This window comes from Ursus maritimus, unplaced genomic scaffold, assembly GCF_017311325.1.
Source record: "Ursus maritimus isolate PB19 unplaced genomic scaffold, ASM1731132v1 scaffold_7, whole genome shotgun sequence".
Taxonomy (NCBI): domain Eukaryota; kingdom Metazoa; phylum Chordata; class Mammalia; order Carnivora; family Ursidae; genus Ursus; species Ursus maritimus.
In genome coordinates, this window is record NW_024426885.1 from 1,223,394 (window position 1) to 1,251,034 (window position 27,641).

Consider the following 27,641-nt stretch of genomic DNA (forward strand, 5'->3'; position numbering starts at 1 on the left):
CAGTCTTTCAGGAGGGAACAACAGCCTCCCTCTGCCGCCTGAACTTACTTGGATTCTGCCAAATCCAGATGCAAAACCAGGTCCTCTGTAAGCAGACGTGGTTTTTAAATCTTTCTGTATGGTTCTGGCCTGACTCCAGGCGCTGTGTTTGCTGGCTGGGATGGGGGCTTCGTGGGCACCCGCCGCACTCTCACCCGTCCTCGTCTGTTAGAGGGGACCTGCACCTGGGATGCCGTGGGGATGAGATGAGAAAATGAATAGGAACCCCCGCCAGGGTGTGCAGGGTGCATGGCCCGCCGAGCATCCTATGGGGGGCCCTGGGGCAGGAACATGGCCAGATCTGTTCCTTCCACCTGGAAAGGAAGCTCCCCTGGATGGCACCTTCTGCTTCAAATAGTTAGTAAAATACTCATTATTATATGCCAGTCCTGCTGGTGAAACATCTGGGAACGAGGCAGAAAAAATCCGGGTCCGTGGGGTTGCTGGAAGAGGGGGGTAGAAGCGGGCAGGTCAACAAACCGTATGCAGGACTGGAGGTGGGGGTGAGGGAGGTCAAACCACGCAGCCGGGCAGCCCGGAACACAGAGGTCAGCCACCTCCACCTCCCGAGCTCCCCCGCCGCATGGGCTGCCCGCCCGTCCTGGGAGACACAAACCCCAGCTCTCCCCGGGCGAGGGGCAGCCCCGCTGTGGGGTCTGGACTTGCGGCCCCGTGTCAGGGAAGCCAGGTGCCCCCCCCCCCGAAGGTGGGGCTGTGGAGGCCGGCGCCCTGCTCTCTTTCCTCCGTCCTCACCCCCTGACCCGTGAGCTCCAGAAACTCCCCAGGTGGGATTAGGAGGCAGTTTCCTCATAACGTTTGAGGCTTTAAGTACCTGTCGTCAGGCATTTGCTTTCTGGGGGACAAAAATTACTTGGAAAGGGAAAGAGCTTGGGGTGAATCACTAAATCTGCAAAACACACCAACAGCATTGAATTAAAATGGCAATTACCCTGCCGTCACCCACCACCGCTTCTGGGCTGCCCCTGGGCGCTGCGCACCGAAGCCCCGGCCACGTCCCAGGAGGAGATGGTTGAATGGGGCAAACTGCTCCCAGCCTCGGGGGCCCAGTCCTAAGAGGCCAATGCACTTCCACTCCCGTTCTGTAAATGCCGCCTGAGTGGGGATGGAGGGGGATGGCGCCCAAGCCCAGCACTGTCGATCCCACTCTGACCTCTAACCTGAGCCCCGCTCTGACCTTTAACCCGAGCCCCTGCTCCGACCTCTTTACCTGCCAACCCGGCCACTTGTCATGTGCCCCCATGTAGCCCCCTCCTCTGAGAACCCAGCCCCCTGGCTCCCCTCATCTTCTAACCCAGGCCAGCCTGACCACAGCACTTTTGGGAGGCCCGTGGCCTTGTGGGGCACACTGGGCCACTGTGCGAGAGGGTGCCAGCCTTCCCCCTTGGAGTCCGACACATCAACGTGCTCTTGGGCGGGGGCCCCAGAGGCCAGAGCGGGGGCTCGGGTTAGAGGTCAGGGTGGGGGCTCGGGTTAGCGGTCAGGGCGGGGGCTCGGGTTAGAGGTCAGGGCGGGGGCTCGGGTTAGCGGTCAGGGCGGGGCTCAGGTTAGAGGACAGGGCAGAGGCTGGTGCAGGGCAGGCAGGGCCATGGACACCAGAAGGAAGCAGGGTATTTTCACAGATGGGCACCCTCGGAAGGCCTGGGGAGTGTGTTTGTGTCCTGATGCCACGGTAACGCAGCCCTGCCACTGGGGGTCTCCAATAGCAGAGGCGTGTTCTCCCACAGCTCTGGAGGCCATGAGTCCAAAGTCAAGGTGTCGTTGGGCTGGGCCCTTCTGAGGCTCGGGGGAGGCAGATTTTCCACTGGACCAGAGAAGTAAGTGTGCATAAGACACATAAAGAGGAGAACGGCACGCCCGTTTATTTAGTGTGTTTTTTATGTGACCTGGGAGCCTTCGTAAGGAAATGAAGACCCAGAGTTGTGGCCAGACCCACATGATCCCATGCGGAGTTGAGACGATGAGGCCAGTGCGGAGGAGTAACTGGACTCAGGGGGACCAGAAGTGAGAGTTACATGAACGATGTGTGTCCAGAATTCTCTCGGCTTCGACTTCCCATCCTCGAGGAGAAGACGGTTCTCCTGGTGCAGGGAAGACATCTTCCGCCATCCTCCACGGGGGGCTTATTTCCTTTCAGGAGGGAAGAGGGGAGGGTCAGGCCTCTTGCACCTGCTGGTGTTTTAAATGTCTTAGCTCATACTCTGGGAGCTCAAGTGGCGTATTTTAGCTGCAGCCCTACCCCTCTCCACCCTCCCCTTTGAAACTCCCCCCCAGAGCATCACCGTTCAGACGCGGCCCCGCAGGTTGCTCATTCTCTCACTGAACCCGTGTCTTAGTCCTGAGAAGAGGTCAGTTTAGTGAAACGGGTGTCCTTTCAAGAGGCCGCCCTGAAGATGGACCCCCACCACCACCCTAAGGCCAGATTCTGAGTCTGGAGCGAGGTCATCAGTGGACAAGAGGTCAGGTGGTTGGCTCCTCTGTTTGGTGGCGAGGAGCGGCAGGGGCAGCTTGCAGCCTGCGCGTCCCTGGTGACAGCCTGGGGTGCTCTGGGGAGCTTCCCGTGCACGCGTGGTCTCGGGGGGGGGCTCTCTCCAAAGCTTCTATCAAGTTGTCCGGCTGCCGTGTGTGGGGCTTTGGGAAAAGGGCAGTTTTCCCATCTAGCTTTTCCAAGTCCGAAAGGTGGGGAAGTTTGGAAACGTCAGTTACCGACAGAAAGCACAAAACGCCGGCGCTTCTACGGAGAGGAGGCCTGGCCCGGTGGACGCCCCACAGGGGTGCGCCATCGCTTTTACGGAAATGTCCCCCATCTTTACTAAATATGATTGAAGTCAGACTAACTTGTTTGCAAATACGTCAGGTCTCATTAAACTTGGCCTGACGTGTACGTGAGTGTGGCGAGAACAGTGACTGACCACGTAAGTCTGCTTTGCTGGAACTTGTACAGGGGATCTCAGATCAGACGTTGCCTCTCGAGGCCGAGAAGCCAGGTCAGGAACTTGTCGTCAGACTGTGCTTTCAGGACCTATAAATTTGGATGAATTCCTGTCTTCCCCAGGTTCCCAAGATAGCCCGCGGTCCCTGGCCTGTCAAGAGGTGACCTTCTTTACTTGCCTCTAGGGCCAGGGGCCCCGTGTGCATGCCAGGCTGGCATGTCCCGGCCCCGCATGAGCGTGGGGTCCATCTGCTCAGCCTGTCCCTTACCTCTGTTGGGTCCAATGTTCCCTGTACCGCTTTCAGATATGACCTCCCAGTCAAAGTCTTGGTGATATCACCCATGCTTTTCATTATGTCCCACTACAAGGAGAATATATCGGCGTGAAAATCAGAGTATTTAATAACAGTTGCTGAATTTTGGAGGGATCAGGTGGGGGAGAAGAGATAAATGCCACAGTCCTGTTTATAAAGGTACAGTATACCAGATGGTCGTGAGCTATAGATAGCTCGAGAGAAAAGAGAAATGGGATTTCTTTTTTTTTTTTTTCCTGGTCAGGTGGAAAGTCTTGAGTAAAGGTGAGGGGGGAGATGGGGCGCCTGGGTGGCTCAGTTGGTGAAGCGTCTGCCTTCGGCTCAGGTCATGATCTCAGGGTCCTGGGATCGAGCCCCACGTCAGGCTTCCTGCTCAGCAGGGTGTCTGAGAGAACGGGATTTCTTAAGTCTGGAAACCCAAACATCAAAGAACCAGCCGTGCTTCAAACCAAAGGTCCTAGTAGCGGTGATGGTCCTCGTGAGTTCATCCGGTGCAGGGATTCAATCTGGTTTCTCGAAGCCATCCGCTTCTCCGCTGGAGTGTTGGAAGGTCTCGTCTGGCTCCATGGCGTGATTTCAGAGTCACCAGAAATCTCTCCTCCAGGGTCCCCGCGGAAGCCCTCCCCGCGAACTTTCTGAACATGGAGCACACTGGTTTGGGCTCGATTGTAAGACAGTGACCATCTCCGAGCGGGAAAAGACTAAAAACAGTCATGGTTAAAGATCCGAGGAGAGGTTATTGCAAAATGATGCAGCTGAGAAGGGTATTTAGTTATTTCTGTGGTATGGGCCGCTTTAAGACAATAATTGAAATTACCACTGATTCCGCAGACACTCAGGACGCTGACGAGCTTCGGGTCATTTTACATAATTTCGGACACACGGATATTAGCAGCATGTGTGCGTGCAAGTACAATATAAAGAGGATTCAGCCACACTTCTAATGTAATAGTTTCCCCTGGAATGGAACGTGTCATATAAAGCCAATTAGTTTAACATCTGTGTTTTTATAAGGAGAAGTAACAAGTCTTTCCCCCCAGGGACCTCTGAAAACCCCAAAGTTAGTTTGAAGTCAAAAAGACTATGTTAAATTTGATTTGGGGAAGTTTGTAAGAATTGTCAGGAAGTTTAAAATACTTGATTAAATAAGATCACAGATCACAACACTTAGTTATCCATTTAACCAAAGTGACAAGGATTTTAAAAGCAAATACAGGAAGTAATATACTTGGGGAAAAAACCACTTTGTTCTTTTAATATTGAGAAAACTCCATTTTGCAAAGTAATCTGAGAGCCGATAAAAATGTGAAGCACAGGAAATTATTTTGATAAGACACAGAATCTTTGTTTTCTAGACAGATTACTCAAAAGGTAAAAAACCCTTTTGTGACCTTTTTTCATGAATAGACCATTTCAGAATTTTTAGAGACCCGTGTTTTTTTTCATAGCACATTTTTTTTAATGTGGCAAAAGGCATGTCTAGTGACAAACCCAAGTATCCGCCATCTAAACATCAGAAGCCAAATGCACACGAGCTTGAATTTTCACGTAGTAATGCTTGTTTCAGTACCTTCGCTTATCTGGAAACGATCTAGATAGTAAACAAATACCTATTACTTAACCTAAGTGCAATTCCAAGGTTTCAGGTTACCTGAGATTTGGGGAACTATTTCTAGGTTTGTTTACTTTTATTCTGCTTACATCTATTTAATTTGGGTGTTTTGGTTTTTTTTTTAACAAATATGCTTGGATTGCTCCCGAAAATTTCATGAGACATTAAATAGCTACCTATCATCCTAAGTTATTTATTTTTTTTGCCGGTACATTTTGTAGCAGAGATAAAAATGAGCTTATCTGACTAGTAAAGCCAGGAGGAGAAAGCTGTACGTCCACACTGCATTTCATGCTGACAGCTCTGAAGACCTGTTTTGGTTCAACAGCCAGCTTAAACTGGCTTTTATCTACCCAAGATTATCCTCGACCCGGGAGCTGAAGACACAGTGGCTTCGTGTCTCTGTTTCTGGGAGGTCTAGAAATCTTTATACAACACTTCTTTCTCTCCACCGAGCAGCGCCCTGGGTTGGCAACGCCGTCCGGGGGGAAGGCTCCCGGGCCGAGGTGGGTGTGAGAACTCAGACCCGGAGCTCAGGGAAGAGCCGTTGGAGCCGGCCCACGTTTCTGGAAGTTGAGGTCACCTGCGTCCCGCCAACATCTGTTTCACCAAATCTTGCAGAAAAGACTTTTCAGGGTGTTTCCTTTGTCTGTTTAGTTCCAAATCGCTCCCTTCTTTTCTTCAGATTGAAGTCGAGTTATTTCCCCAGAAGTTTGCGTTTCAACCAGCGGGCTCTCAGGTCCTGCAAAGGCACCGAGAAAGAACGTACATTCTCTTCAAGGAGTTTTGGGATGTATTTTCCTGTTTTCAGGGATTTGGAGCAATTTTTAAGTTTTTCTTTCCTCTTTGTTCTCCTTAACCACTTTTTTATGGTGGAGCCCATAAGGGAGGGTCTGGAGCTGAGGCAGCTCGGTCACCGGCCCTGGGGAGGGAGCCCCGCCGTGCGCCCAGCCTGTGCCACCTGCAGCGCCAGGGTCAGAGGGGCACAGGGTCAGGGAGGCTTAAGGTCAGGGGGAGCACAGGGTCAGGGGCGAGCACAGGGTCAGGAGGCACAGGGTCGGGGGAGCACAGGGTCAGGGGGAACACAGGGTCGGGGGGCACAGGGTCAGCGGGGAGCACAGGGTCGGGGGGCACAGGGTCAGGGGCGGCACAGGGTCGGGGGAAGCACAGGGTTGGGGGAAGCACAGGGTCAGAGGGCACAGGGTCAGCGGGAGCACAAGGTCGAGGGGGCACAGGACCCCGGGGAGCCAAGGCCGCCAGGCTGGGGGCAGGCACGGGCCTTCCGAGCTCCCAGGGCTCCGGTCCTGGCTGGGAGCCACCGAATGTGCCTCGCTGGGCGGAGGTGGAGGCGTTGCTGAAGCTCTGGCTTCTCCTCCTGCCACCTCGGCCAGGAGCCGCTGGGGGGCAGTCCGCCTGCCGCTCTGGGGCCCCTCGAGTGTGCAGCCGGCAGGGAGAGCCTGCCAGTATCCCCATCTCCACACAGGCTCAGAAATCCCGAGGAAGAGTCTCGAGAGCCCAGGTGACAAGCAGGTGATCGGGCTTTAATGGCTGTGATCGCAGCTGATGAAACACGGTCATGTAGTTGCCGGGAGACGGGTCTGCGCTGCTCCTTTTCGTCAGTCTACATCTCTGGGTGACTGCCCCAGATCGGAGGTCGGGCTCGCAGAGACGGAGACGCAGCACAGCCCTTGAAGCCCGGTGGCCCGCGACCTGTTGGGAGAGCGCTTGGGCTATCCCTCCTGCAGATGACTTTTGGGCCTTTTCGCTGAAATGAGAGGAAAGATTCTGGAAAGCACATGGTTCACACACTGGTGGCCTCATACGTGGGAGGGGCTTTAAAGGCCTCGTGTGCAGCCTCCCTCCGCCCAGTCTCCGTCCAGCAGGGCCCAACAGCTGGGAAAGCGAGCAGAGGTGGACCACGCTGTCCGGTGACACCGGCCACCCTTCTCCATCCCTCACGACTCCCAGGATAACGGGCAGCCAGCCACGTTGGCTTCCTGGGGCCACTGTGACAAATGACCACATACCGTGGCCCCTTCCTCTGGTCATCACATTTGCTCTTGCCATGGACTGAACTGTGTCCCCGAATTCCGAATTCCCATGTTGAAGCCTGCACCCCAGTGTGAAGGTATTTGGGGGTGGGGTCTTTGGGAGGGGCTTAGGGTTAGCTGAAGTCCTGAGGGCGGGTAATGGGATTAGTGTCCACGCGTGGAGAGGAAGAGGAGAGGAGGGGAAGGAGACCAGAGCTCTCTACGTGCGTGCCCTGAGAACAGGCCGCGTGAGGACACCACGAGCAGACGCCATCTGCAAGCCATGGGGTCCTCACCAAGGACGGATTCTGCCGGCACCTTGATCTTGGACTGCCAGACTCCATCCTGGGAGAAATAACTGTTACTTAAATCACGGGGTCTGTGGTGTTCGGTCGCGGCCGCGGAGCCCAGATGTCTTCTTGGGGCTGTCATCTCCCACTGTCTCCCGCTCGTGGGGACCCTGCCCGGGCGGTCTGGGATGATCTCCCGGGAAGATTGCACATCACAGGGCGCGGGGACTGGGATGTGGGTGTCCTTGGGGCCATTGTTCAGCTGAGCATGGTAGAGACACAGCCGTGGTTGGTGGACACGTGAGCGCGACAGAGCCGTGGGGGACGTCGGACTGCCCGTAGGCACCTGACGGGCTCTCGGACAAGGGTTTGTCTGCTGTGTGTGGCTGCAGTGGCCAGAACCAGACCCCGGGGGCTGTGGGGTGCGAGCAGTCCTCTCGCTAGGGCACCCTGGTGCCCTTCTCAGCCCCAGCCTGGCGTCCTGCTCATCCTGGTCGGCAGGGGTCCCCGCAGGTGCAGTGTTCCCGCAGAGGAGCCACCGGGCACAGTGGTCACTGCCCTTGTCCCCACCAAGAGAGCTCTGTCCATCCCCACGCCCCTTGGGGACCACATTTTCATGACCGAGCTCCTTTCAGAGAACTGACACCCTCTCCCCCTGTTCACTTTGGGGGACAGTCAGGGAAAATGGGAACTGCTCCCAAGCTTTATCTGAGTGGGAAGGCCTTGGCGGCACGGCCGGTGCAGGACATTGGTTGTGGCCTCCCGTCCCTGCCCCACTCTGCCACCCTCAGGGACGGGGGTCCTGCGCGTCTGCCCCCCCCCCCCACAGTCCGGGCAGAGCAGCAGGGACAGGCCTTCACTTGTGCCACCGAGACCAGGTGGGGGTCTTTGGAAGCACGAAGCGACGCAGGTCTGAGGCCGGCCCCGTACCCCGGGCTGCGAGCTTTCTGGCCATGAGCCCAGCCAGGGGCAGTTCTAGGCAGAGCTTGGTGGGGGTGGTTTGAAGGCCTGCATGGGCCGCCAGGCGGGTTTGCGGTGGGAGCCGGTCAGGCTCAGAGGCCCATGTAGCTCCGCTGGGCAGGGTGCCCCCTCCGTGCCTGTGGGCGTCACCCCGGCCAGCTTTGCCTCCCGGGGGGCTGGCAGGGTGGTGTGCACGGCGTTACTTTGGAAACTGCATCTGCAGTCGCGAAGGTCCTGTACTGGGTGATGTGGGCGCATTCAGCGCTCAGGCTAACGCGGCTCAGTTGTGGCGTCCTGCGGTCCCCCGCAGCCCGCCCGCCAGAGACCCTCACGGTAACAGTGCAGAAGCCAGAGCGGGGGGGCGGGGGGGCCGGGGTGGTGCTTGCCCCGTGCTCCATTCAGTCTCTGCCCATGTCCGGTGTGTCGTCTCCACATTTTGCACTAAATAGCGTAGCCTTATAGTTTTTGTTTGGCATTATAAAAATCGTCACATGCTGCTAAAAGTCTTTATAAATATTGTTTCGGTGGCTGCGTGGTCTTTCACGGAGCTCACTTGCCTGTGTCCGTAAGGTTGTTGGAAGTTAAGGTTGCTTGAAAGTCGGTTATGAGCAGTTTGCTCAACTATGATGAACGTCTGAGAAAAGCACCTTCATTCCTTAGGACCGTTCCCGGGGAGGGAGCGTGGGTTTCCACAGCAGGGCTGGTCCCGTGGGTTTGGCCCGAGACGGTGATGCTCACTGACACTTCTGGTCAGGTCCAGGCCACCTGCCTTTGGGTGAGGTGTCTGGGACAGTCTCCCACCCACCTCAAGTTCCAGAATCTTCCACCTCCTCCTGTTCTTTCCCACCCCACCCCACCCCACCCCACCCCTGGCTCCTGCGGCTGGGAGACCTGAAGCCCGAAGACGTGGGGACCCTCACATGTGGCTTTGGTTATCTGTTCTTGAGAGGTCTCTCTACGACTTGAATGGGGGACATGGCATTGACCCCCCCACCTACGATTTTGTGCATTGGCCCCGCGTCCTTTTGGAGACCTTCGACCCTGGCTCTGAGTGACACCCGTTGGCCACTTGGGCTGCCCCAGCCACTTAGGTGTGCTTCTTTGTGTCTCTCCGTCCCGAATGTGTAAGCGCCGCCAACAGCACGTATCGACTCTAGCTCCGTGCCCGGGGGGTTGGCGCTTAAGAGCCGTGTGGGGACCCTGTCGTGGTGTGGATGTGGCCAGGGTTGATGAGGACAGCAGCTCTCACACATGGCGCCCACCGGTGCAGGCTCTGGCTGAGGGTGTCTTCCTCGACCTCCCCCAGCAGCCCTCCAAGTCAGCGGCTGCTCCGAGCCCCGGGACGGGGTGCCAGGTCACCGCGGGGGTGCGGCCTGGGCCCCAGCGCCGTGCTCTTGGCCGGGTCCTGCCCCACCAAAGACATCCGGTCATTGCCGGGTCATGTGTGCCGTGGGCAGCGGGGGTGAGGGTGGCGGCGGCGGCGCGGACGTTCCGTCTGCTCTCCAGGTGTGCATCGTGCAGAAGCGGGACACCGAGAAGATGTACGCCATGAAGTACATGAACAAGCAGCAGTGCATCGAGCGCGACGAGGTGCGCAACGTGTTCCGGGAGCTGGAGATCCTGCAGGAGATCGAGCACGTCTTCCTGGTGAACCTGTGGTGGGTGACCCCCCTCTCCTGCCCCCGGGGCCTTCCCCAGGCGCTCCCTCCTCCCTTGCTTCCGGGACGCCCTGACCACCCGCCCACTCAGCTTCCGGTTCCCCAGGGCCCGCGCTGTCCCGGTGGGCAGGGCGCGCTGTGTTAACACGGGTCTCCCCACCCACAGGAGGGCCGGGCATCCCACAAAGAGGCCTGTGGCCCATGGAGTTTCTGGCACTAAAGCCAGTGGGGGGACTTATGGGGGCCTGAGTTCCTCCATAAAACGGGCACCAAGACCAGGTCCGGGAGGGAAGGAGCCCGTAAGCTGCAGCGAGATCACCTTCCTCTTTCCTGCGTGGGAGTGCTGCTGCGTGAGAGTGCTTCCCCACATGGGTCCTCCCTGAATCCTCCCTGACAGCCTCCATCCTGGGGTCTGTGATCCCTGATGGGCTTACAGACCAGGAGGCGTTCCCAAGGGCCCTTAGCGGGCACAGGTGCTCGAGCAGCCAGGACGGTGTGTGGCAAATGAGCTCTGGTCCTGGTAGTGCCGCCTCGGGAAGATTGAAACATCCCCCCAGTGTGAGCCGAGGGCCCGCCAGCCGAACATGGAGGGAGAGGCAGCCCCACCAGCACCTGGGGACAGAAGCGTGGGACAGGGCGTTGTTGAGAGTGGCCTGGTGCTGGCTCCCCCAGGGGACACACTCAGGGGTGAAGACCCCCCCCCCCCCACGTGGCCAGCAGCCTGCAGCCACCTCCCCGACTTGGACCCCAGAGTCCTGCCTGGTGGTACCACAGCAGGAAGGGGCCGGCTGCACCATGGGGGCCGTAGCCTTGCCGGGTGGTAGTGGGAAGAGAGTGGCAAGCTGAGCCAGGCCTGCAGGGCAGTGGAGCCCGGGGCTGCCCAGGCCTCCTCCAGCTCCTCACCCTTGGACACGGCCCCTGGCCGCCCTCACTGTGGCCCCATGGCCCTACGATTGTCTAGTCTCCGTGCAAGCAGAGAGGCCGGTGGGGTCACACTGCATCATTGCGCTTCATGGTGGCGTTTTCAGCATCCCGGGACAGCATCCATGCACGCCTTAAACCCGTGTCCTCTCTGCCTGACAGCCTGGGAGGGCCAGAGCCCTCGTCCTCAAAGCTGGTGACTGCCTGCCCTGCTGGGGTGTTCAGTGGGGTAGAAATGACCTCACTGAGGCGGGGCCTGCTTGCAGCCTCACAGGAACAGGCTGCTGTTGACCCTCAACCATGACTCTGGCACGGGGGCTTGTCAAGAAGGAAGACCCAGGATTTCCCAACATGGGGACCTTAGCTTCCCTCCCAGATCTTTTGGGCCTCTGTCTGGGAGGCCGGGTGCTTCGTGGCTAGGACCATAAGCTCCTGGGCTGAACTTCTCCACCATGCTGTAGACAGTGATCCCTTCTGTGAAGAGGGGTGAGAGTGCTTCCCAGTCCAGAACAGGAGATGCAGCCTTAGATGCAAGGTGCCCCACATAGGCTGACTCAGCGTGGGAGCTATCATTGTAGTTACTGTTCCCCTCCCCTCCTGCTGCAGCCAGGACCCCATCTCCACAGGCTGGCCTGCCTCCCACCATCCCAGGGCCAGGCAGGGCAGGGCCGCTGCAGCTTCACCTCCTGCTCTGGGAGGCCATCTGCTCTTGTCCACTGCTCCCCAAGACTCATGACCTGTCCTGGAGCCTGGCATTCCAAGTCCCTTTGCTCTCTGGTCCCATATCCCCCTCTCCAGGCCACCTGTACCTGAGATGAGGGCCGGGTGACTTCTGGTGGGCAGGGAGAGGGATATCACATAAAAAAGTGAACTCTTTGTAATGTTATTCTTGAAAGAGCCAGTTGCTTAACAATGAGAGTTCTCTTTGAGTGCTCACAGAAGAAATTACAAAGTGGAAGGAGATCCTTAAAATGTTGTTTTGTTACTGACATCATCTTCACCATCATCATGACCATCACCCTCACCACTATTATCACCATCATCACCACCATTATCACCATCATCACCATCACCTCTTTCATCACCATCATCACCATCATCATGATCACCACCATCATCACCACCATCATCATCACCACCATCACCACCACCACCACCATCATCATCACCACCATCACCACCACCATCATCATCACCATCATCACCACCATCCTCATCACCATCATCATGATCACCACCATCATCACCACCATCATCATCACCACCATCACCACCACCACCACCATCATCATCACCACCATCACCACCACCATCATCGTCACCACCATCACGACCATCATCATCACCACCATCATCATCACCACCATCATCACCACCATCACCACCATCATCACCACCATCCTCATCACCATCATCATCACCACCATCATCACTACCATCATCATTACCATCATCACCACCACCATCATCACCATCATCATCACCACCATCATCATCACCACCATCATCGTCACCTCCATCACCACCATCATCATTACCATCATCATCACCACCATCATCCCCACCATCATCATCACCACCATCATTATCACCACCATCATCACTACCATCATCCTTACCATCATCACCACTACCATCATCACCATCATCATCACCACCATCATCATCACCACCACCATCATTGTCACCACCATCACCACCATCATCATCACCACCATCATCATCACCACCATCACCACCATCATCACTACCATCATCATCATCACCATCATCATCACCATCATCATCATCACCACCATCATCACCACCACCATCATCGTCACCTCCGTCACCATCATCACCACCATCATCACCACCATCATCATCACCACCATCATCACCACCATCATCATTACCATCATCACCACCATCATCACCACCATCATCATTACCATCATCACCACCACCATCATCACCATCATCATCACCACCATAATCGTCACCACCATCATCACCACCATCATCATTACCATCATCACCACCATCATCACCACCATCATCACCACCATCATCATTACCATCATCACCACCATCATCACCACCATCATCGTCACCACCATCACCACCACCATCACCATCATCATCACCACCATCACCACCACCATCACCACCATCATCACCACCACCATCATCACCACCATCACCACCACCATCACCACCATCATCATCACCACCATCATCACCACCACCATCATCCCCACCATCATCACTACCACCATTGTTAGAAGCTGGCCCCTTGCACAGCATGGCCTGAGCATTTTGCCTTGTGGTCTCCATTCCTTAACAACCCTCCAAGGCAGATGTTTTTATCCCCTTTTTAGAGAAGAGGAGCAGCAGGGCAACGGCCAAAGATGATGCTGTGTTCTTCTCTCCATTGGTCACTCCCAGCGTCTCTATCCCCCACTGGGCTGCCTCCCATCAGAACACGCTGCTCTGTCCTTCCTGAGCAGCTCCTGAGCACGGGCAGAGCCAGCGCCTTGGGCAGGGCCCTGCTTCTGGGGAGTGCCCGGGGGAGGTTGGGGGGCGCCCAGGCCCTCAGATGGGTCATTGGGGATGGCAGGAGCTGTGACGCCGGCTCCCCTGCCGTGAGTGAGCCACGTTCTCCCCTGGTGCCTGCAGGTACTCCTTCCAGGACGAGGAGGACATGTTCATGGTGGTGGACCTACTCCTGGGCGGGGACCTGCGCTATCACCTGCAGCAGAACGTCCAGTTCTCCGAGGACACGGTGAGGCTGTACATCTGTGAGATGGCGCTGGCCCTCGACTACCTGCGTAGTCAGCACATTATCCACAGGTGTGTGCATGCCTGACCGGTCGGGTCGCCCGCCTAGGCCAGTCCACCCGCAGGGTGGCCACATTCCAGCAGAACCCAGACAGGCTCCTGCGTGGTCTGCCCCCCTCCTGGCCTGCAGAGCTGCCCGCAGGTGTTGCACCTGGGCCCATCAGCACCAGGCTCCAAGGCCAGCCCCGCAGCTGTGCACCCGATGCCCCCCTGGGCTGCATCCTGTGCAAGCAGCCCCAGGTTGGCCAGGATCGGGGTCCCCTTCACCGGGTCTGTCCAGCTGCTGGATCCTGGCCACCACCTAGCAGAGGCCATTGGCTCATCTGCTGTGCCCCTGGGGAGCTGAAGCTAGTTTTCACATTAGCTGAAAGCAGATTAGGAAGACAAAGCCGTGCTCCCAGAACGAAGCACGTAAACAGGTGTGGTGTGTTATAAAGACGGGTAGATGGGATCTCCACGTCTCTGCCCTGGGGGTTCTGTGATCTGGTGACGATTCAGGCACCAAACATTGAGCACCTGGAAGTCAGGCAAGGCAAGGACTGAGGCCACCTGGTGGAAGGCATAGACCCAGATCATCAATTCTGTGCAGCCCCAGGGCTCTGGGAGAGTGGCTGGCCTGGGGGTCTGGGTGAGGGGGCTCTGCATCTGTCCTCCAGGGGCTCCGGCATCCCTGCGTCCAGTGCATTCTCCCCTGTCTGTCTGGCCTCAGCAGGTGGGGGGCTGGCAGCTTCCCCGACCCCAGGACTGGAATAGCTAGTTTCACCTGGCTCTGTCAGAATATTGCCAGGTGACTTCTTCTTAAGGCCCACTTGCGTCTCTGGGGCCTCTGCCTTGAGTGTGGAGGAGCCCTTGAGGGAACCCCCAGCCCTGCCAGGGACTGAGAGGCACGATCGGGGCTCCTGGACCATCCCCCATTACCTGCTCCCTCAACAGGGACGTCAAACCTGACAACATCCTGCTGGACGAGCAAGGTGAGCCGAGGCTGCGTGAGGCTGGACGTGGGGGACGTGCGCCTCGCCCACGGGATGCGTCTCCGGTCCTTGGGACGCTTGCATTGCCTTTTCTACTCACAGGGCACGCGCACCTGACCGACTTCAACATCGCTACCATCATAAAGGATGGGGAGAGGGCCACCGCACTAGCCGGGACCAAGCCGTACATGGGTGAGCAGAGGCCACTGGCCCGCTACTGGGCCTGCTGTGTCTGGTCAACGCGGGGCGGGGGGCTCTCAGGTCACTTCCCTGAAGGCACAGGGTACTGTGGGACAGCGGCAGGCTGCTAAGAAGAGCCGGTTTGATCCCACCACCCACACCAGGAGAGGAGGGAGCCCCAGACAGTCAGCGGGGGAGGGGGCCTGGGGCCTGTGGGTGTGGGATACTCAGCTGCCCCTCCCTTCCCGGAAAGCTCCGGAGATCTTCCAATCCTTCGTCAGTGGTGGAAGCGGCTATTCCTTCGAAGTGGACTGGTGGTCAGTGGGGGTGCTGGCCTACGAGCTGCTGCGTGGATGGGTATGGAGCGGGCCCCAGACCCTGAGCTGGCTGTGTCCCCCAGGGGCGGCCCGAGTGCCTGGGGAAGGATGAGGCTGCCCCCCACACCCATGGGTGCGTGCTTTCAGTGACGCGTCTGCGTGGAGGGGCTGAGCAAGTGCAGGAAGGAGGCCATGGCGGTGCCCTGGGGCCGTGGGTGCCCTGGGGCCGTGGGCAGGGCAGGGACCTGTCAGCAGCGCTGCCTTCTTGGGACTCTCCTCCGGGGGTCCCTGGGTGGGTCCCCATGTTCTCACCCTGGTGGCCATCTCCCCGTAGGGGCCTCTGAGGCCCCGTGCACTGAGACATGCTGCGACCCCCACCCTGGAGGAAGGCAGCCCCTCCTGGCCTCAGGGCTGATCCACCCAGGCCCAGACCTTCTCGGGGGTGACGAGCTTCCTTCCTGGACCTGGACTCTCCCTGGGAGCTGTGCCTGCCCTGGGGGGTAGGGGGTGGGGCGCCGCTGCGGGTGCCTCTGGGTGTGGGGGTGAGGCACCTGGTGCAGCGCTGCCTCCCCCGCCCCAGAGGCCCTACGACATCCACTCCAGCAACGCCGTGGAATCCCTGGTGCAGCTGTTCAGCACGGCGAGCGTGCAGTACGTCCCCACCTGGTCCAAGGAGATGGTAGGCCTGCTGCGGAAGGTGAGCCCCTCCCCGTCTGAGGACGGCTGCGGCTCCTGTGTTCGGGTATCTGCACCACCGCCCGCCCCACCCAGGCGCACGGCTCGCAGCCCGTCGGCTGCAGAATCTTTGTGGTCTGGCGGTAACACTGGTTGTGAGCTGAAGCCTACGTGCCTGTTGGCTCACCTAATCCCCACGACGATCACCCCATTTCACAGATGCCCAAACTGAGGCGCAGGTCACCTTACAGCTTGTGGCCCTTCCTGCAGCTAGCCAGGCCGAGGCTGCCGCCTGCTGGTGAATCGCAATAGAGTGTCCCTGGGGACCCCACATGCCCTCTGCTGGCCTTAGGCAAGGACTTGGCCAGGTTGTCCCCTTGGCCACATTGCACTGACCTGAGGTCGGTGCCCCCTTTCCTTGCCTGGCCCTTGAGATCCTTGTAGCCAGACCTCCCTGGGGTAGCCTGGCCCGGGGCAGGCGGCCCAGCTCTGTGCAGGGTCATGCCGGGCCCGGGCGCCATCTGACATGGGCTTTGTTCCAGCTCCTCACTGTGGACCCCAGGCACCGAGTGTCCAGCCTGCAGGACATGCAGGCGGCCCCGTCACTGGCTGGTGTGCTGTGGCAGGACTTGAGTGAGAAGAAGGTGGCGCCGGGCTTCGTGCCCAACGTAAGCCTGGCGGGCGGGGGGTGGTGGCTCCGGATGGGCATGGGCCCACCGGCAGGCAGGACTCAGCTCCCTGTCCCCCCACAGAAAGGCCGCCTTCACTGCGACCCCACCTTCGAGCTGGAGGAGATGATCCTGGAGTCTAGGCCCCTGCACAAGAAGAAAAAGCGGCTGGCCAAGAACAGGTCCCGGGACAGCAGCAGGGACAGCTCACAGTCGGTGAGTCGGGGCCGCCCTGACCTGAGCCCCTCGCGTCCCTCTCCTGCGCAGGTGGGCTCCTCCTGCTCCTTCCTGCTTCTGGCTCTGCTGCTCCGGGGCCCCCGGGGGCCCCCACATTCTCCCTGTTTGTGTCTCTTCTTATAGCGACACCCTAAGCCCAGACGACCCTCTCCTAACCTGACTGTGTCACATACCAGGGAGCTGGAGGGTAGGATGTCACTCTGGGGGGATACAGTGTAACCCACAGAAACCCCTCTCCTGCCCCGGGTCACGCGGCTTCTCCCAAGAGGGTGGGGGTGCTTCTGGGGAGCTCGCACTGTGAGCGTGGGACCAACCCTGCACCTGTCCCCCGGGTACAGCTGGTCCTCACAGAAGCGCCTGGGGGTGCAGGTGTGGATGGCAGGGGTCACAGCGGTGACCCCATAAGCCATTGGTGCCCCCCAGCCCCTGGACCCATCTGAGCTGGCAGAGGCCCCCAGCCCCAGTGCCACCTCCTCACACCTGCTCCCCGGCGCAGGGGTCAGGCGGGGGGGGGTGGGCGTCGGCCCCCCTCATGGGGCTGCAGGTTTGGGGGCATCCCGGGGGTGCCTGGATTCTGGGGAGCCACGGTCCCTGGCTGCTGGTAGCGGCCCCTGGTGTGCGAAGCTGGCATTGCAGGTGTGGCCCCGCCCACTTCCAGTCGGGGCTGTTTTGCTGTGGTTGTGCGGTGAGGACACGGAGCAACACTCCTTTGTCCTGCTGTGATTGCTAAGAGTCCTGTGTGTGTCCTGAGACAAGGGCCTTAGAGGGTTGCAAGCGTTCTGTTCTGTGGGTTTTCTCTTTTCTTTGCGGGAGGTGTGGTTAGCGGCCGCGGACGGGGACGGGGATGACGCGGGGTGTGGCCACTTCTGCTCTTGTTCCTGCTCCCACCTCTTCCCTGAGAAGCCGCCGCCCGACCCAAGGACGCTAATTCCCTTCTGTGTTTCCGTCTAAGTGTCGAATGGTTTCCCCTCTGGGGTCCGCTCTGAGTTCACCTGTGGAGAGCGTCAGGTCGGGGCCCAGCGCCGTTCTTTGGCACGTGGGTGTGCTCGTTCAAGTGCCGTTTGTTGAAAAGACCATTTTTTTAAAAAAAAAGAAAGAAAGAAAAAGAGACCATTCTTTTCCCGTTGAAGGGCTTGGTGTCGTTTTCAGACATTAATCAACCAAAAATAAGGGCTTATTTATGGACTCAGCAATCCTATCCCCGGATCTGTCCATCTTCCTCGTGCCGGCCCGCGCTGTCCTGATGACTGCAGCTTTGCAGTAAGTTTTGAGATCAGGACCGTGAGTCCTGCACTTTGTTCTCTTTCAAGATCGCTTGGCTGCTCTGGGTCCCTTGCGTTTTCAGTGAATTCCGAGAGGTTTGGGAAGTGCATCTGAGCTGCTCAGCGGGTCTGTTCTTGGCCGGAAGGGGAGCCTGGTCTCGCAGGGCCCATCACTCCCCACCGTGGGTGACAGCTGGGGTCTGAGGCTGTCAGTGTCAGCATTGCTCACGAAGGCCCCACAGACGTCTGCGTGGAGACGAGGTTCATCCGAAGAGTTTGTTCGGGAAATACGCCTGGGGCTGTTGGATGTCAGAGTCCCGTGGGCAGCGGCTTCAGCCTGACCCCGCAGGGACCCTGGCCTGTCGGCCGCATTCCAAGGACGCCGGCTTTCATCTCCCACCCCCCACAGCCATCAGCTACGGGGCAGGAGGGACATACGTTTCTGTGGCCTTCTGACCTGTGCGTGTGTGTGTTGGCCGAGGGCCGAATGGTGCAAGTGTGGCCGTTGGAAGGAGGGCGTCCCAGAGCAGGACAGGCGCACAGACAGAGCGCACGGCTTCCTGCGAGCTCACGCCACGCAGCTGGGGAAGAGGGGTCCTCTGTGAACCCCATGGTGCGTGCAGACCACCTGGTGCCACCCGCTCCCACCGTGCCCTGGATAGTTCTGGAACCAGTCCTCAGGCCTCCTGGGAAAACCGAGATGAGCACAGGTAGCGGGATGGGCCTGGCCGCTCCTCGTCCTCCAGGTCCCTTCACGTACCTTCCCACCCTCAGCTGCCCCTCTGGGGGTCTGTGTGTCTGCGGCTCCCCTCCCGGTGTGACGCGGACCCTCGCCCGAGAGCGCGGAGCCCCTGGTCCCATCGTGTCTCCAGCAGGAGTGTGTTCACTTGTCTGTTTATTATCAGCAGGAAGTCAGGCAAGGCTGAGACACATTCTTGGTACAGAAGCCCTGTCTCCTCCCGATGGTGGAGGCTGGTCACCCGGCCAGGGTGGTGGCCCCTCTGGGGAGGCCATGGTGGCCGGGCAGCGACTGGAAAGGAGAGAGCTGCACACGCCGAGTGCTGGCCTCAAGTCTTCACTGGGCGCTGACCCACTGGTGTGAGGAGCTTCTGGGCTGGAGGTGCCGGGAGCCCATGCAGGGCTGGGCACAGTTCACCTGATCCCCCCACTGGGGACACATGTGGACGAGGACGTGTGGGGGACGTGCCGCTTCCCGCTCCTCTCATCTAGTTACCGTCACACCAGCAGCATGGTGCAGGACCGCAAACGTCCAGTCGAGCAAGGCTCTTTCCAGCTCCATCCTGACGGGGCGGGGGGGTAAGCACAGCCTTGGGCCAAGACCACGGGAGTGCCACCGTCCACCTCGGGTGACTGCAGACTGGTCCTTGTCCCTCCTGAGGGGGGCGCGGAGAGGACGCCTCTGTCAGCCCGGTGGCTGCGTGCCACACCCCAGACCTATGCGTGACCTGTGCCGGCAAGGACTCCGCCTCTGGCTCAGCCCCTGCGCCTGGAGCTGCCGCAGGGTTACGCGTGCTGTGACCCCACCGTCCGCATGCGTGTGCCTTCTGCTCTTGTACCCTTGATCTCACCGTGCGCGTGTGCGTGCGTGCCTGAGCACTCACTGTCCAGCTCTGTGACCCCTAGGAGCACTGTCTGTGACCCGTCGGACCTCACTAGATCCCAGGGCTTGAGGTGCCCTGCTCGTCACTGTGACCTCGCTGCCTGTGACCATGGTTACTCCCACCTGGTTCGGTCTGGCATGCCATCATCACCATGGGAGCTCGGTTCTAGAAAACAGGCAGTGCTGCGTTGCTCCATGGTGCCGTGACCCTCACCAGCTCATTCCTTAGTGCCTTGCTGAAAGGAATGTCCTTTGTGGCCTCCAGGAGAACATGGTCACCTGAGGGGTCCTTGGTTCTTGAATCTTGAGTCTGTCGACCCATTCCAGCTGCCCACTTCTCTTGAGACTGAGGCCCCCTCAGCATTCGTCCCATGCTGTTCTGGAATCTTCACAGGCCATCATGTCTTCCAAGTTTCCAGGAGCCACCCTGCCGCGTATTAGACCCCACTCCAGGGGTCTCGCCAGGGAATGAGCTCCTGGTCATGGGAGGATGCCTCATGCTACCACACAGCCCACACCCCGCCCTCCCACAGCCCTCCAGGCACTCACCCATCCTGTCCTCCTGCAGCAGGGAGTGCCTTTCTGACCTAAGCAGGTCCTGCACCAGCCGTGCTGCTGGTGACCGGTACTGTTCAGAGGCCAGGAGGGCAGGTGGAGGCAGACCTGGGGGAGCAGCTCTGTGCTGCCTGCAGGAACCCAAGGAGGCGCTGCTCTCCTGTGTGTGTGTGTGGGGGGGGGAGCTGGAAGGTGCGGGCACATCATGGGGCTAATGTGCCCTCCTGTGTCCATTCTGAGGCCCTCCCAGGTTCCGGGGTCCAGCTCCTTCCTTCTGACGGCGTTGGCTTTGGTGCAGGGAGGGGAGGGAGTGAAGCCTGTGTGGTTTCTGGCCAAGTTGTGTCCTGCAGACACTGTCTCCACGTCAGCAGCCACCCTGGGGCAGGAACTTCCGTTCTGGGCATCCTCTGGTCACTAGTGAAGGGTCACCTGGGAGACGCACACCCCCAGATGCTCTGGCTGCCTGGACAGAGTTTGTCCAGCAGCCCAAAGGCAGATCTCCAAAGAAAGCCACAGGTGCAGGCCACAGGAGGAGACGTTGGGTGGGAGGCAGGCTCAGGAACCCACCTGAGGGGATGAGAGGGAGCCTCAGAGCGTCCACTACACTCATTGGTATGTTTTTCTGACTAACAGGAGAATGACTACCTTCAGGACTGCCTTGATGCGATCCAGCAAGACTTTGTGATTTTTAACAGAGAAAAGTGAGTGCGTGTTGGGGTGGGGACAGCTGGGGACGGAGAGGAGTTTGAGGCTCTCTGGGCCACACGAGTCCTGAGCCCCAGCAGCCATGAGGCATCAGGGGGCCTGGGAAATGGATGCCCACCCTCCTGGGGCATCGGGGCAGCAGCCCTGGGGGCAGAGGGTGGGAGGCCCCAGTTCAGGCTTGTGCGGGAGGCTCTTCGGGAACTTTCAGTTCTAAATGGGGGCCTAACGGCCAGAATCTCCTGGGCAGACACTTGTTGCACTGCCCGGACGGGCCAATGGCTCATGGCCCTGCAGTCGCATGGACTGTTACCCCTCATGCATTCCATAAACCCTTACTGAGTGCCAGGGACCATGGGGCAAGAAGATACAAGCCACAAATTGCTACCACCCCTGCTGCAGGGGAGGGAGGAAGCGAGCGTGGTGGGCCCAGGAAAGGAGTGGCAAGTTGAGGCACGGAGGGCTTCCTGAAGGAGGCAGCTCTGAGTTCTGTTCTGCCTCAGTGACCAGGACCATGTGTGGGCACTGGTCTAAGGCACCGGCTTCCATCCTGGAGGTCGGAGGCCTGAGTTAGAACAGACTCAGTCAAACTCTCTGCAAAGCTTTGTTCCAAAATGTCTGACCTGCAGGACTTGCACTTAAACTAGGCAGCCTCATCTTCTGGCTTACAGCCCCACTGCTCGAGCCTGAGGCCTCAGTGGTCACACAGGGCGCTGCTGGGCTGGGCATCGCTCTCAGCTCCCTGCGGCGCCTGCAAGGGCATGAGGTCCAGCCTTGTTCCTGAGGGACCCATTGCCCAAGTCCTCAGACACGTTGGGGACTGGCCAGAAGTGCCCTGGGGCTGCTGGTGAGACTGCAGAAAGCCCCTCCTTGTGTTTCCCCACCAGGCTGAAGAGGAGCCAGGATGCCCTGGGCGAGCCCCTGCCCGCCCCCGAGGCCACAGATGCTGTGGAGGACCGGGAGAGGGCGAGCCCCGCGCTGCCCATGTGCGGTTCCATCTGCCCCTCCCGCCTCACCGAGAGTTAACGCCGGTTGCCTTGGAGACTCCGTCTGCCAGAAGGACAGGACGGGCAGTGGGCAGAGCCCCGCGTGGACGTTCCCGGCCAAGCAGCCAAGCTCTCCCAGCACAGACCCGGCTGCTGGCCCCGCTGCATCCTGGCCCTGATTTCCCCGGGACAGGCTGGCTCTTGGTGGCATAGGACAACCAGAGGCTGTCGGTGTGGCCGAGGGGTGGGCAAGGAGGCTGGGTGCCGCCTCCCTGGTGGCTCTGTTCCCTGCGATTGTGGCGGGAGGCCTGTGGCCTCTCCTGGTGGCCCCGTGACCGGCTCCCGGCAGTCACAGAGGTTCCAGCACCCCCAGCTGTACAGAGCCCTGGGCGCTGGTGCCGCTGTCTGCGACTGGACACCGTGCGCTGGCTCCCCGGGGCCACTCGGCCTCGTACGTCCGGGGGGAGGCGAGGAGTGTTTTTATGGAGATACTTCTGCTGTGTTTCTGTAGATTTCTCACCTCTGAGCATCACGACGTAAGAGCTGCTGGGTGTCCGTGTTGTGTGTCACATGCCTGCAGCTGCGGGGTGCAGGTCTGTCCGCAGGCCAGGCGGGGGCGCTCTGGGGCGGGGCGGAGCCTGCCGGGGAACCGGAACCAGCACCAGCACCGCATCGTGTGAGGAGCTGGCTGGGCCGGGCAGTTGAGACACGCAGCCCCACGTGCTCCCGCAGGGGACACAGGGCTCCGGTCACCAGCAGGAAACCAGGGGTGGGTGGCTGCAGGTCGCCTGTAGGGGAGTACCAACCCCCAGTGGAGGTTTTAGGTGGGGACTTGGTGATGTCAGAGACCGGAGCAGGGGAAGAGGTTTAGGGTTTTGTAAAAATATGTAAATCTTGGGCGCCCAGGTGGCTCAGTTGGTTAAGTGTCTGACTCAATGTCAGCTCAGGTCTCCATCTCACGGTCTTCACTTCAAGCCTGTTTCCTGCGTTGGCAGCAGGGATGTGAGTGTGGCCTGGCTCCGTGATCATCTGTCCCACCGGGAGGTGGACACGGGACCCAGCAGAGCCCCAGAAATCTAGCCGTGGGGCCGCACTGACCCAACAGATCTGGGCCAGCAGGAACACAGGGACCACCTGCTTGGGCCTTCTTCAGGGGTACCTCTGGGCCATGGCAACTTCACCAGAAGCCCAGAGTCGAGGGTGGGGCTGTTTGTGTCCCCCCCAGGGGACACAGCTGGTCACCACTGGGGATGGACGCCGGCACAGGTGCTGGAGCGCCTGGCAGTGTGAGGTGTGGGGGGGCCATCACTGACCCGTCCAGCTCGTCTTCCCAGTGACCATGAATGCCCTGCTCCTAGGGCAAAGACACCCTTCTGGAAACATCCCACACCTGGGGGTCAGAACTGGGATCTTTCTACGAAGGAGGAGAGGCCAGGCCAGCCCAGCAGTTCCTTTTCCTGGGTCAAAACCCTGGGGGGAGCACAGGCCTCAGGCCAGGGCCACACCCTCCTGGCCCATCTGGTCGAAATGTGGGTGCAGGTCCAGCCCAACCCTCTCCCTCGGAGCACCTGGCCGTGGGTCCCGCCAGCATCCCTCTTGTCTGGCTGTGTCTGGCCAGTAGGCCTGGATTCGGGCGTGGTTCCCAGGCCATTTCCTTGAGAGGAAGAGCCAGCCCTGCCCCTTCCGTGCCCAGAGGGGGAGCAGAGCTGTCCCTGGGGATGGCCGGCTGTGCAGCCAGCACGAATGTTCCCAAGGGCCCCGTGCATGAAGTGCTGTGGGAAGATGAATCAGGGCTCCACACGCCAGCAGCTTCTAACCCGGACGCTTTAATTGACCTGATGCCCGTGGGACAGGGGCGCAGGCCGCCGTCCGGGCTACGGGTGGCATGCAGCTTCCTGGCTACAGTGTCCTCAGTGCACAGAACTGCCGCTCTGATCAACTACTCAGTGCACACTTCGTAGTAAGAGGACAGCATCTCAGCTAAAGGGTCCTAACATTCCCCTGGAGACAGGCAACTACGTGGGCGGGATTTTGGTCCTTGGCAACGTGGACAAACGAGGCCACCTTCACTACGTTCCCGATGGGTCCCTGAAGTCACAGCAACTCTTGGGCAGGGGGCCAGCTCCCGGGGCGCTCCCCCCAACACCAAGGCGGACAGGGAGAGGCACTGGCGGGAGGCCCGGGGCTTCGCGGGGCAGTGATCCACAACGGGGAGGCGAGCAAACGCCCCAAACCTGCAGCCTGGCCGCTGTCCGTGCTTTTGTGAGGCCCTGGGGTTCTTATGGGCCTGGCTGGGCGGCAGCCCCGCCTTCGTGAAGCACCTGGCTGTCCTCCAGGGCCACCACCTCCTGCATCCTCAACATGGCAGTGAAACCCCCTCCTTGCCCGGGCTCCTCGTACAGGACTTGGGACGCTAAATGGGGAGTTTCCGGGGGTGGGGGGGGAAGGTGAGGCCAAGCACCTTTCAGGTAAGTTCAACAAAGAGCTATGTGAGGGGGGCAGTCCCCACCAGCCGCTGCCCTGTGGGACAGCACCACCTCGCTGGGCCCCAGGGGGACGCTTAGGACAGTGAGGTGATGTTGGAACGCCCGCCGGGGGGCGCCATGATCTTCTGAGCTGTGCGTCGGGCAATGTGGTCATCAGCCTGAGACCCTGCAGCAGAAGAGGCGGGTGTGAGCGCAGGGGCGTGGGTGCACCCGCTGCACCCATGACCATGGCCGTGGCCGCGGGACCCCCACGCAGCCCGGTGCAAGGACGAGGTGATCCGGCCGATGCTCCCACACTGAGGCCGTGGGCACCCAAGGAAGTGGGTACCAAGGCCAGGGACCAGGCCTGCTCATCCCATGGGTCTCAGCCCCGTGACTGGCGAAGGCTGCCCCTAGCTTTTAAGACAACCCTGGCTTTCCAGGGGACCTGCTCAGGCCCTATGTGTCCAGGAGGCGAGCAGGGACTCTGTCACCCGAGAGGGTGGACGGGCCGGGACATCGGTGGGAAGAGGGAGGGTCTGGCTCTGGTTCGCAGGGAGGACCTGGGGCCCAGGGCGTGTGCAGGGACCCACCACACAGCGTGCCAGGACCCCGATCAGAGGCCCAAGCGGAGGCCAGTGCACCAGGCCACCTGAGCCCTCCAAAGTGTCTCCACGTGTCCTGATGGGCTCAGAGACCCTTCCTTATGTGCCTCACATGCAACCCTGAGGCTGGAGAGTCTTTTTGGTTTGTTTTTGAAAATGTCACGGGTTGCCCGTGAACCTGTGAGCAGAGACTCCCAGTGAGAGGGTGGGCTCAGGGTCTGGGCTGGTGGGGAAGCACTGGTCGTGGGATGGAAGGCCTCCCACGCTCACTCCTGGCCTCAGAGTGACAGCCCTCTCCTCAACACAGCTGATGCGAGGTGGGGGTCAGTGCGGCCACACTGGGGCAGACACGGGGCAGGATGGATTTCCCCATGGGTCCACTCCTTGGGAGGGCGGGCCCCCCGTCCCCACCCTGCCCGGTCTGGTTGTGGATGGAGTCTGCGGCTTTGCTGAGCTCGCCCACCGACAGGCTGAGCCCTGGTACCTGGGACCCCGGGGGTCCTCCCGCCCCTGACGGTGCCCCAGCAGAGCCCCCCTCCAGCTCCACTCACCAGACAGGCTGAACCCCGAGCGGTGCAGGTTGCGCACGGGTGGGACCGAGATCTTCCCCGGGCAGGACGCACGGGCCTGGGCACTGCCCCCCGGCTTGGCAGGCACCATCACCTCGTGGACGGGCCCATCGTAGAGGCCTCGCGGCACCCCATGGATCTCCGCCAGCTGCAGGGCCGAGGGGCTGGGTGTGAGGGGGCTGAGCTTGCTCCGCTCCACGGGCCCCCTCGGCCAGGGTCCAGAACCCCAGGGCTCCCCACCCATGGAGGTGTTCCTCCCGTGTCCACCTGCACACTTGCACGCACACACTTCCCTGCTATGTGCACACGGCTCCTCCTGCCCCCGAGGCTGGACGGCAGTGCCCTGGGCTGGAGGACACCAGGCAGTCGGGCAGCCGTGAGCAGGCGGCCTCTTCTGGGAACGGAACCAGCCCTGATAGCCCCTCGCTCCTCCGTACCCACGGTTCTGTGGCCCCAGCAGAGGCCCCACTCCAGCCTCCAGAAGGCCCTGGGTCTTCCTGAAAATGGCCCCAAGGCCAGAGCCTTTTCCCAGCACCCACCGGACAGACGAACGGCCGTGGACCGAGGCAAAACCGCCCTGTACGCTTGTGTTTCCTGTGGGCGCCTCCCCCGCGATTCGTGTTTAGACTCAGGACGATGGCCAGCCCGGGGGTCACCACGGGGTGGCGGCTCGGGAGGAGTGGGCAACTGTGGGGTCTCGAGTCCCAAGGATCTGGGTCTGAGTCCACACTCCCCGTCGCCCCGGGTGAGGGCCTGGGGGCCCGCCACCTCTCTGAGGGTCTGTAGCCCGTGGGGCTGGGTCTGCAGCAGGCGTCTATCAGTGCGTCCATGAGTGCCCCGGGCCCTCACTCTGGGCGGGAGAGGAGCGGGGAGGCCCGGCCTTCTGGCCTGGACTCTGCACCTCGGCCGGCTGGGCAGCGTTCTCACGGCCCCTCCTGGGGGAGCAGCTGCGCGGCCCTCACAGCCTGAGACGGCGGCGTCCCTGTGAGTTAGAGCGGACTCCACTGTCCTTCCTCCCCGAAGGAGGCCATCACCCGGCTCCCGGCCCACCCCGGAGGCGGCCCTCCTCGCTCGGGGTTCAGACGACATCCTTCCGCAAAACTGGGTAAAGCCCACCTGTACGTACCGTGCGTGTGCGAGCCACCAACCCGTGCCTGTGCGTGTGCGCATGTGCGAGCCACCAATGCGCGCTGTGCGGGGCGCCGACAAACGCCGGGGCCACTCGACAGACGCAGTGGGTGGCTCAGCAGAGGCTTGTGGGAAAGTACGCACAGCTACTAAGCTCATAAAAGCGGCTGCGGAAACTGCGCGTAGGCCGTATTTACGCGCGTGTGCACGACGACACGCACGGGGATTCCGGGCTGCCTCTGCTGCGGTCTAGGCAGGTGTCCTGGGGCCCCGGCCCCTATGTTTGTAGTAAAGCCCCGAATAAGAACCCGCCCACCGCGCGGTCCGACGCCCCGACGCCCACCGGGCAGGGCCCACCCGGGGAGAAGCCTCGCCCACTCCGCGCCTCCCACGCGTGGCTCAGGCCTCACCCGGTTGCGCGCCTTTATCCGCTTGTAGACGAAGTCGGGGAACGTCTTCCGAGGGATGAAGCGGCCGGCCCCGGGGCTGACGAGCAGGTTCCCGTCCTCCAGCACAACCCTGCCCTGACTGACGACCACCGTGGGGGCTCCTCGGCACTCGAGGCCTTCAAAAATGTTGTACTCCACGTTCTGGGGAGACAGGGAGGGTCCGGCACCCGGCGCTGTGGCCCCCTTACCCTCGGCGCTGCGGGCCGACCAGCATCCTCGGAGGCCGGCACGCCCCTTCTAGGACCTCGGACAAGAAGCGGTCCCCTCGGCGGGGCCGGAGTTCAGAAGGAACTGACCACAGCGTGCTGTGCCAGCCCCCGAACCCCGTTCTCGGGACAGAGGGTTCGCGGATGAGCCGCTAACGGGGCTGCGTCTCGGAGGGTGGGGCGGGTGCGGTGCGCCTCCCAAGGGCTTCCCCGGCCGGACCCTGACCCAGGGACCAGGCTTCTCTTACCAGGTTGTGGCTCTTGGCAGAAATGATTTTTGTGGCCCTGGGGTTCCAAATAACCAGGTCAGCATCGGAGCCCACAGCCACTCGCCCCTTCCTTGGGTACACGTTGAAGATTTTGGCTGCGTTCGTACTGGTCACAGCCACAAACTCGTTCTCATCCATCTTCCCTGAGGCCTGGGAAGCAAGACAGCCAAGTTGGGGGGGGG

The 27,641-nt window shown here is 60.3% G+C and overlaps 2 protein-coding genes across 5 annotated transcripts in view; one reads left to right on the plus strand and one right to left on the minus strand.

Annotated features, from left to right (window-relative positions):
• Positions 1-22,313, plus strand: part of STK32C (serine/threonine kinase 32C) — an 84,777-nt gene extending 62,464 nt beyond the window's left edge. For 3 of the 4 annotated variants that reach the window (XM_040624503.1, XM_008687126.2, XM_040624502.1), the window contains 10 exons: positions 9,702-9,853; positions 13,433-13,606; positions 14,528-14,565; positions 14,668-14,757; positions 14,999-15,102; positions 15,643-15,759; positions 16,280-16,405; positions 16,490-16,621; positions 20,714-20,781; positions 21,670-22,313. In XM_040624503.1, coding sequence (XP_040480437.1) covers positions 9,702-9,853; positions 13,433-13,606; positions 14,528-14,565; positions 14,668-14,757; positions 14,999-15,102; positions 15,643-15,759; positions 16,280-16,405; positions 16,490-16,621; positions 20,714-20,781; positions 21,670-21,808 — 1,140 coding nt within the window. In that variant the 3' untranslated portion in view covers positions 21,809-22,313. Of the gene's footprint in view, positions 1-6,671; positions 7,044-9,701; positions 9,854-13,432; positions 13,607-14,527; positions 14,566-14,667; positions 14,758-14,998; positions 15,103-15,642; positions 15,760-16,279; positions 16,406-16,489; positions 16,622-20,713; positions 20,782-21,669 lie in introns of those variants that run through there. The other variant, XM_040624504.1, reaches the window with a different exon arrangement.
• A 1,261-nt stretch (positions 22,314-23,574) lies between these two features.
• The window catches only part of DPYSL4 (dihydropyrimidinase like 4), a 16,302-nt gene continuing 12,235 nt past the window's right edge, over positions 23,575-27,641 (minus strand). Inside the window, exons 13-16 of the mRNA XM_040624293.1 lie at positions 27,439-27,609; positions 26,946-27,125; positions 25,390-25,555; positions 23,575-24,420 (exon numbers count right to left, since the gene is read on the minus strand). Of these exons, the coding sequence (XP_040480227.1) occupies positions 24,329-24,420; positions 25,390-25,555; positions 26,946-27,125; positions 27,439-27,609 (609 nt within the window). The 3' untranslated portion in view covers positions 23,575-24,328. The remainder of the gene's footprint in view (positions 24,421-25,389; positions 25,556-26,945; positions 27,126-27,438; positions 27,610-27,641) is intronic.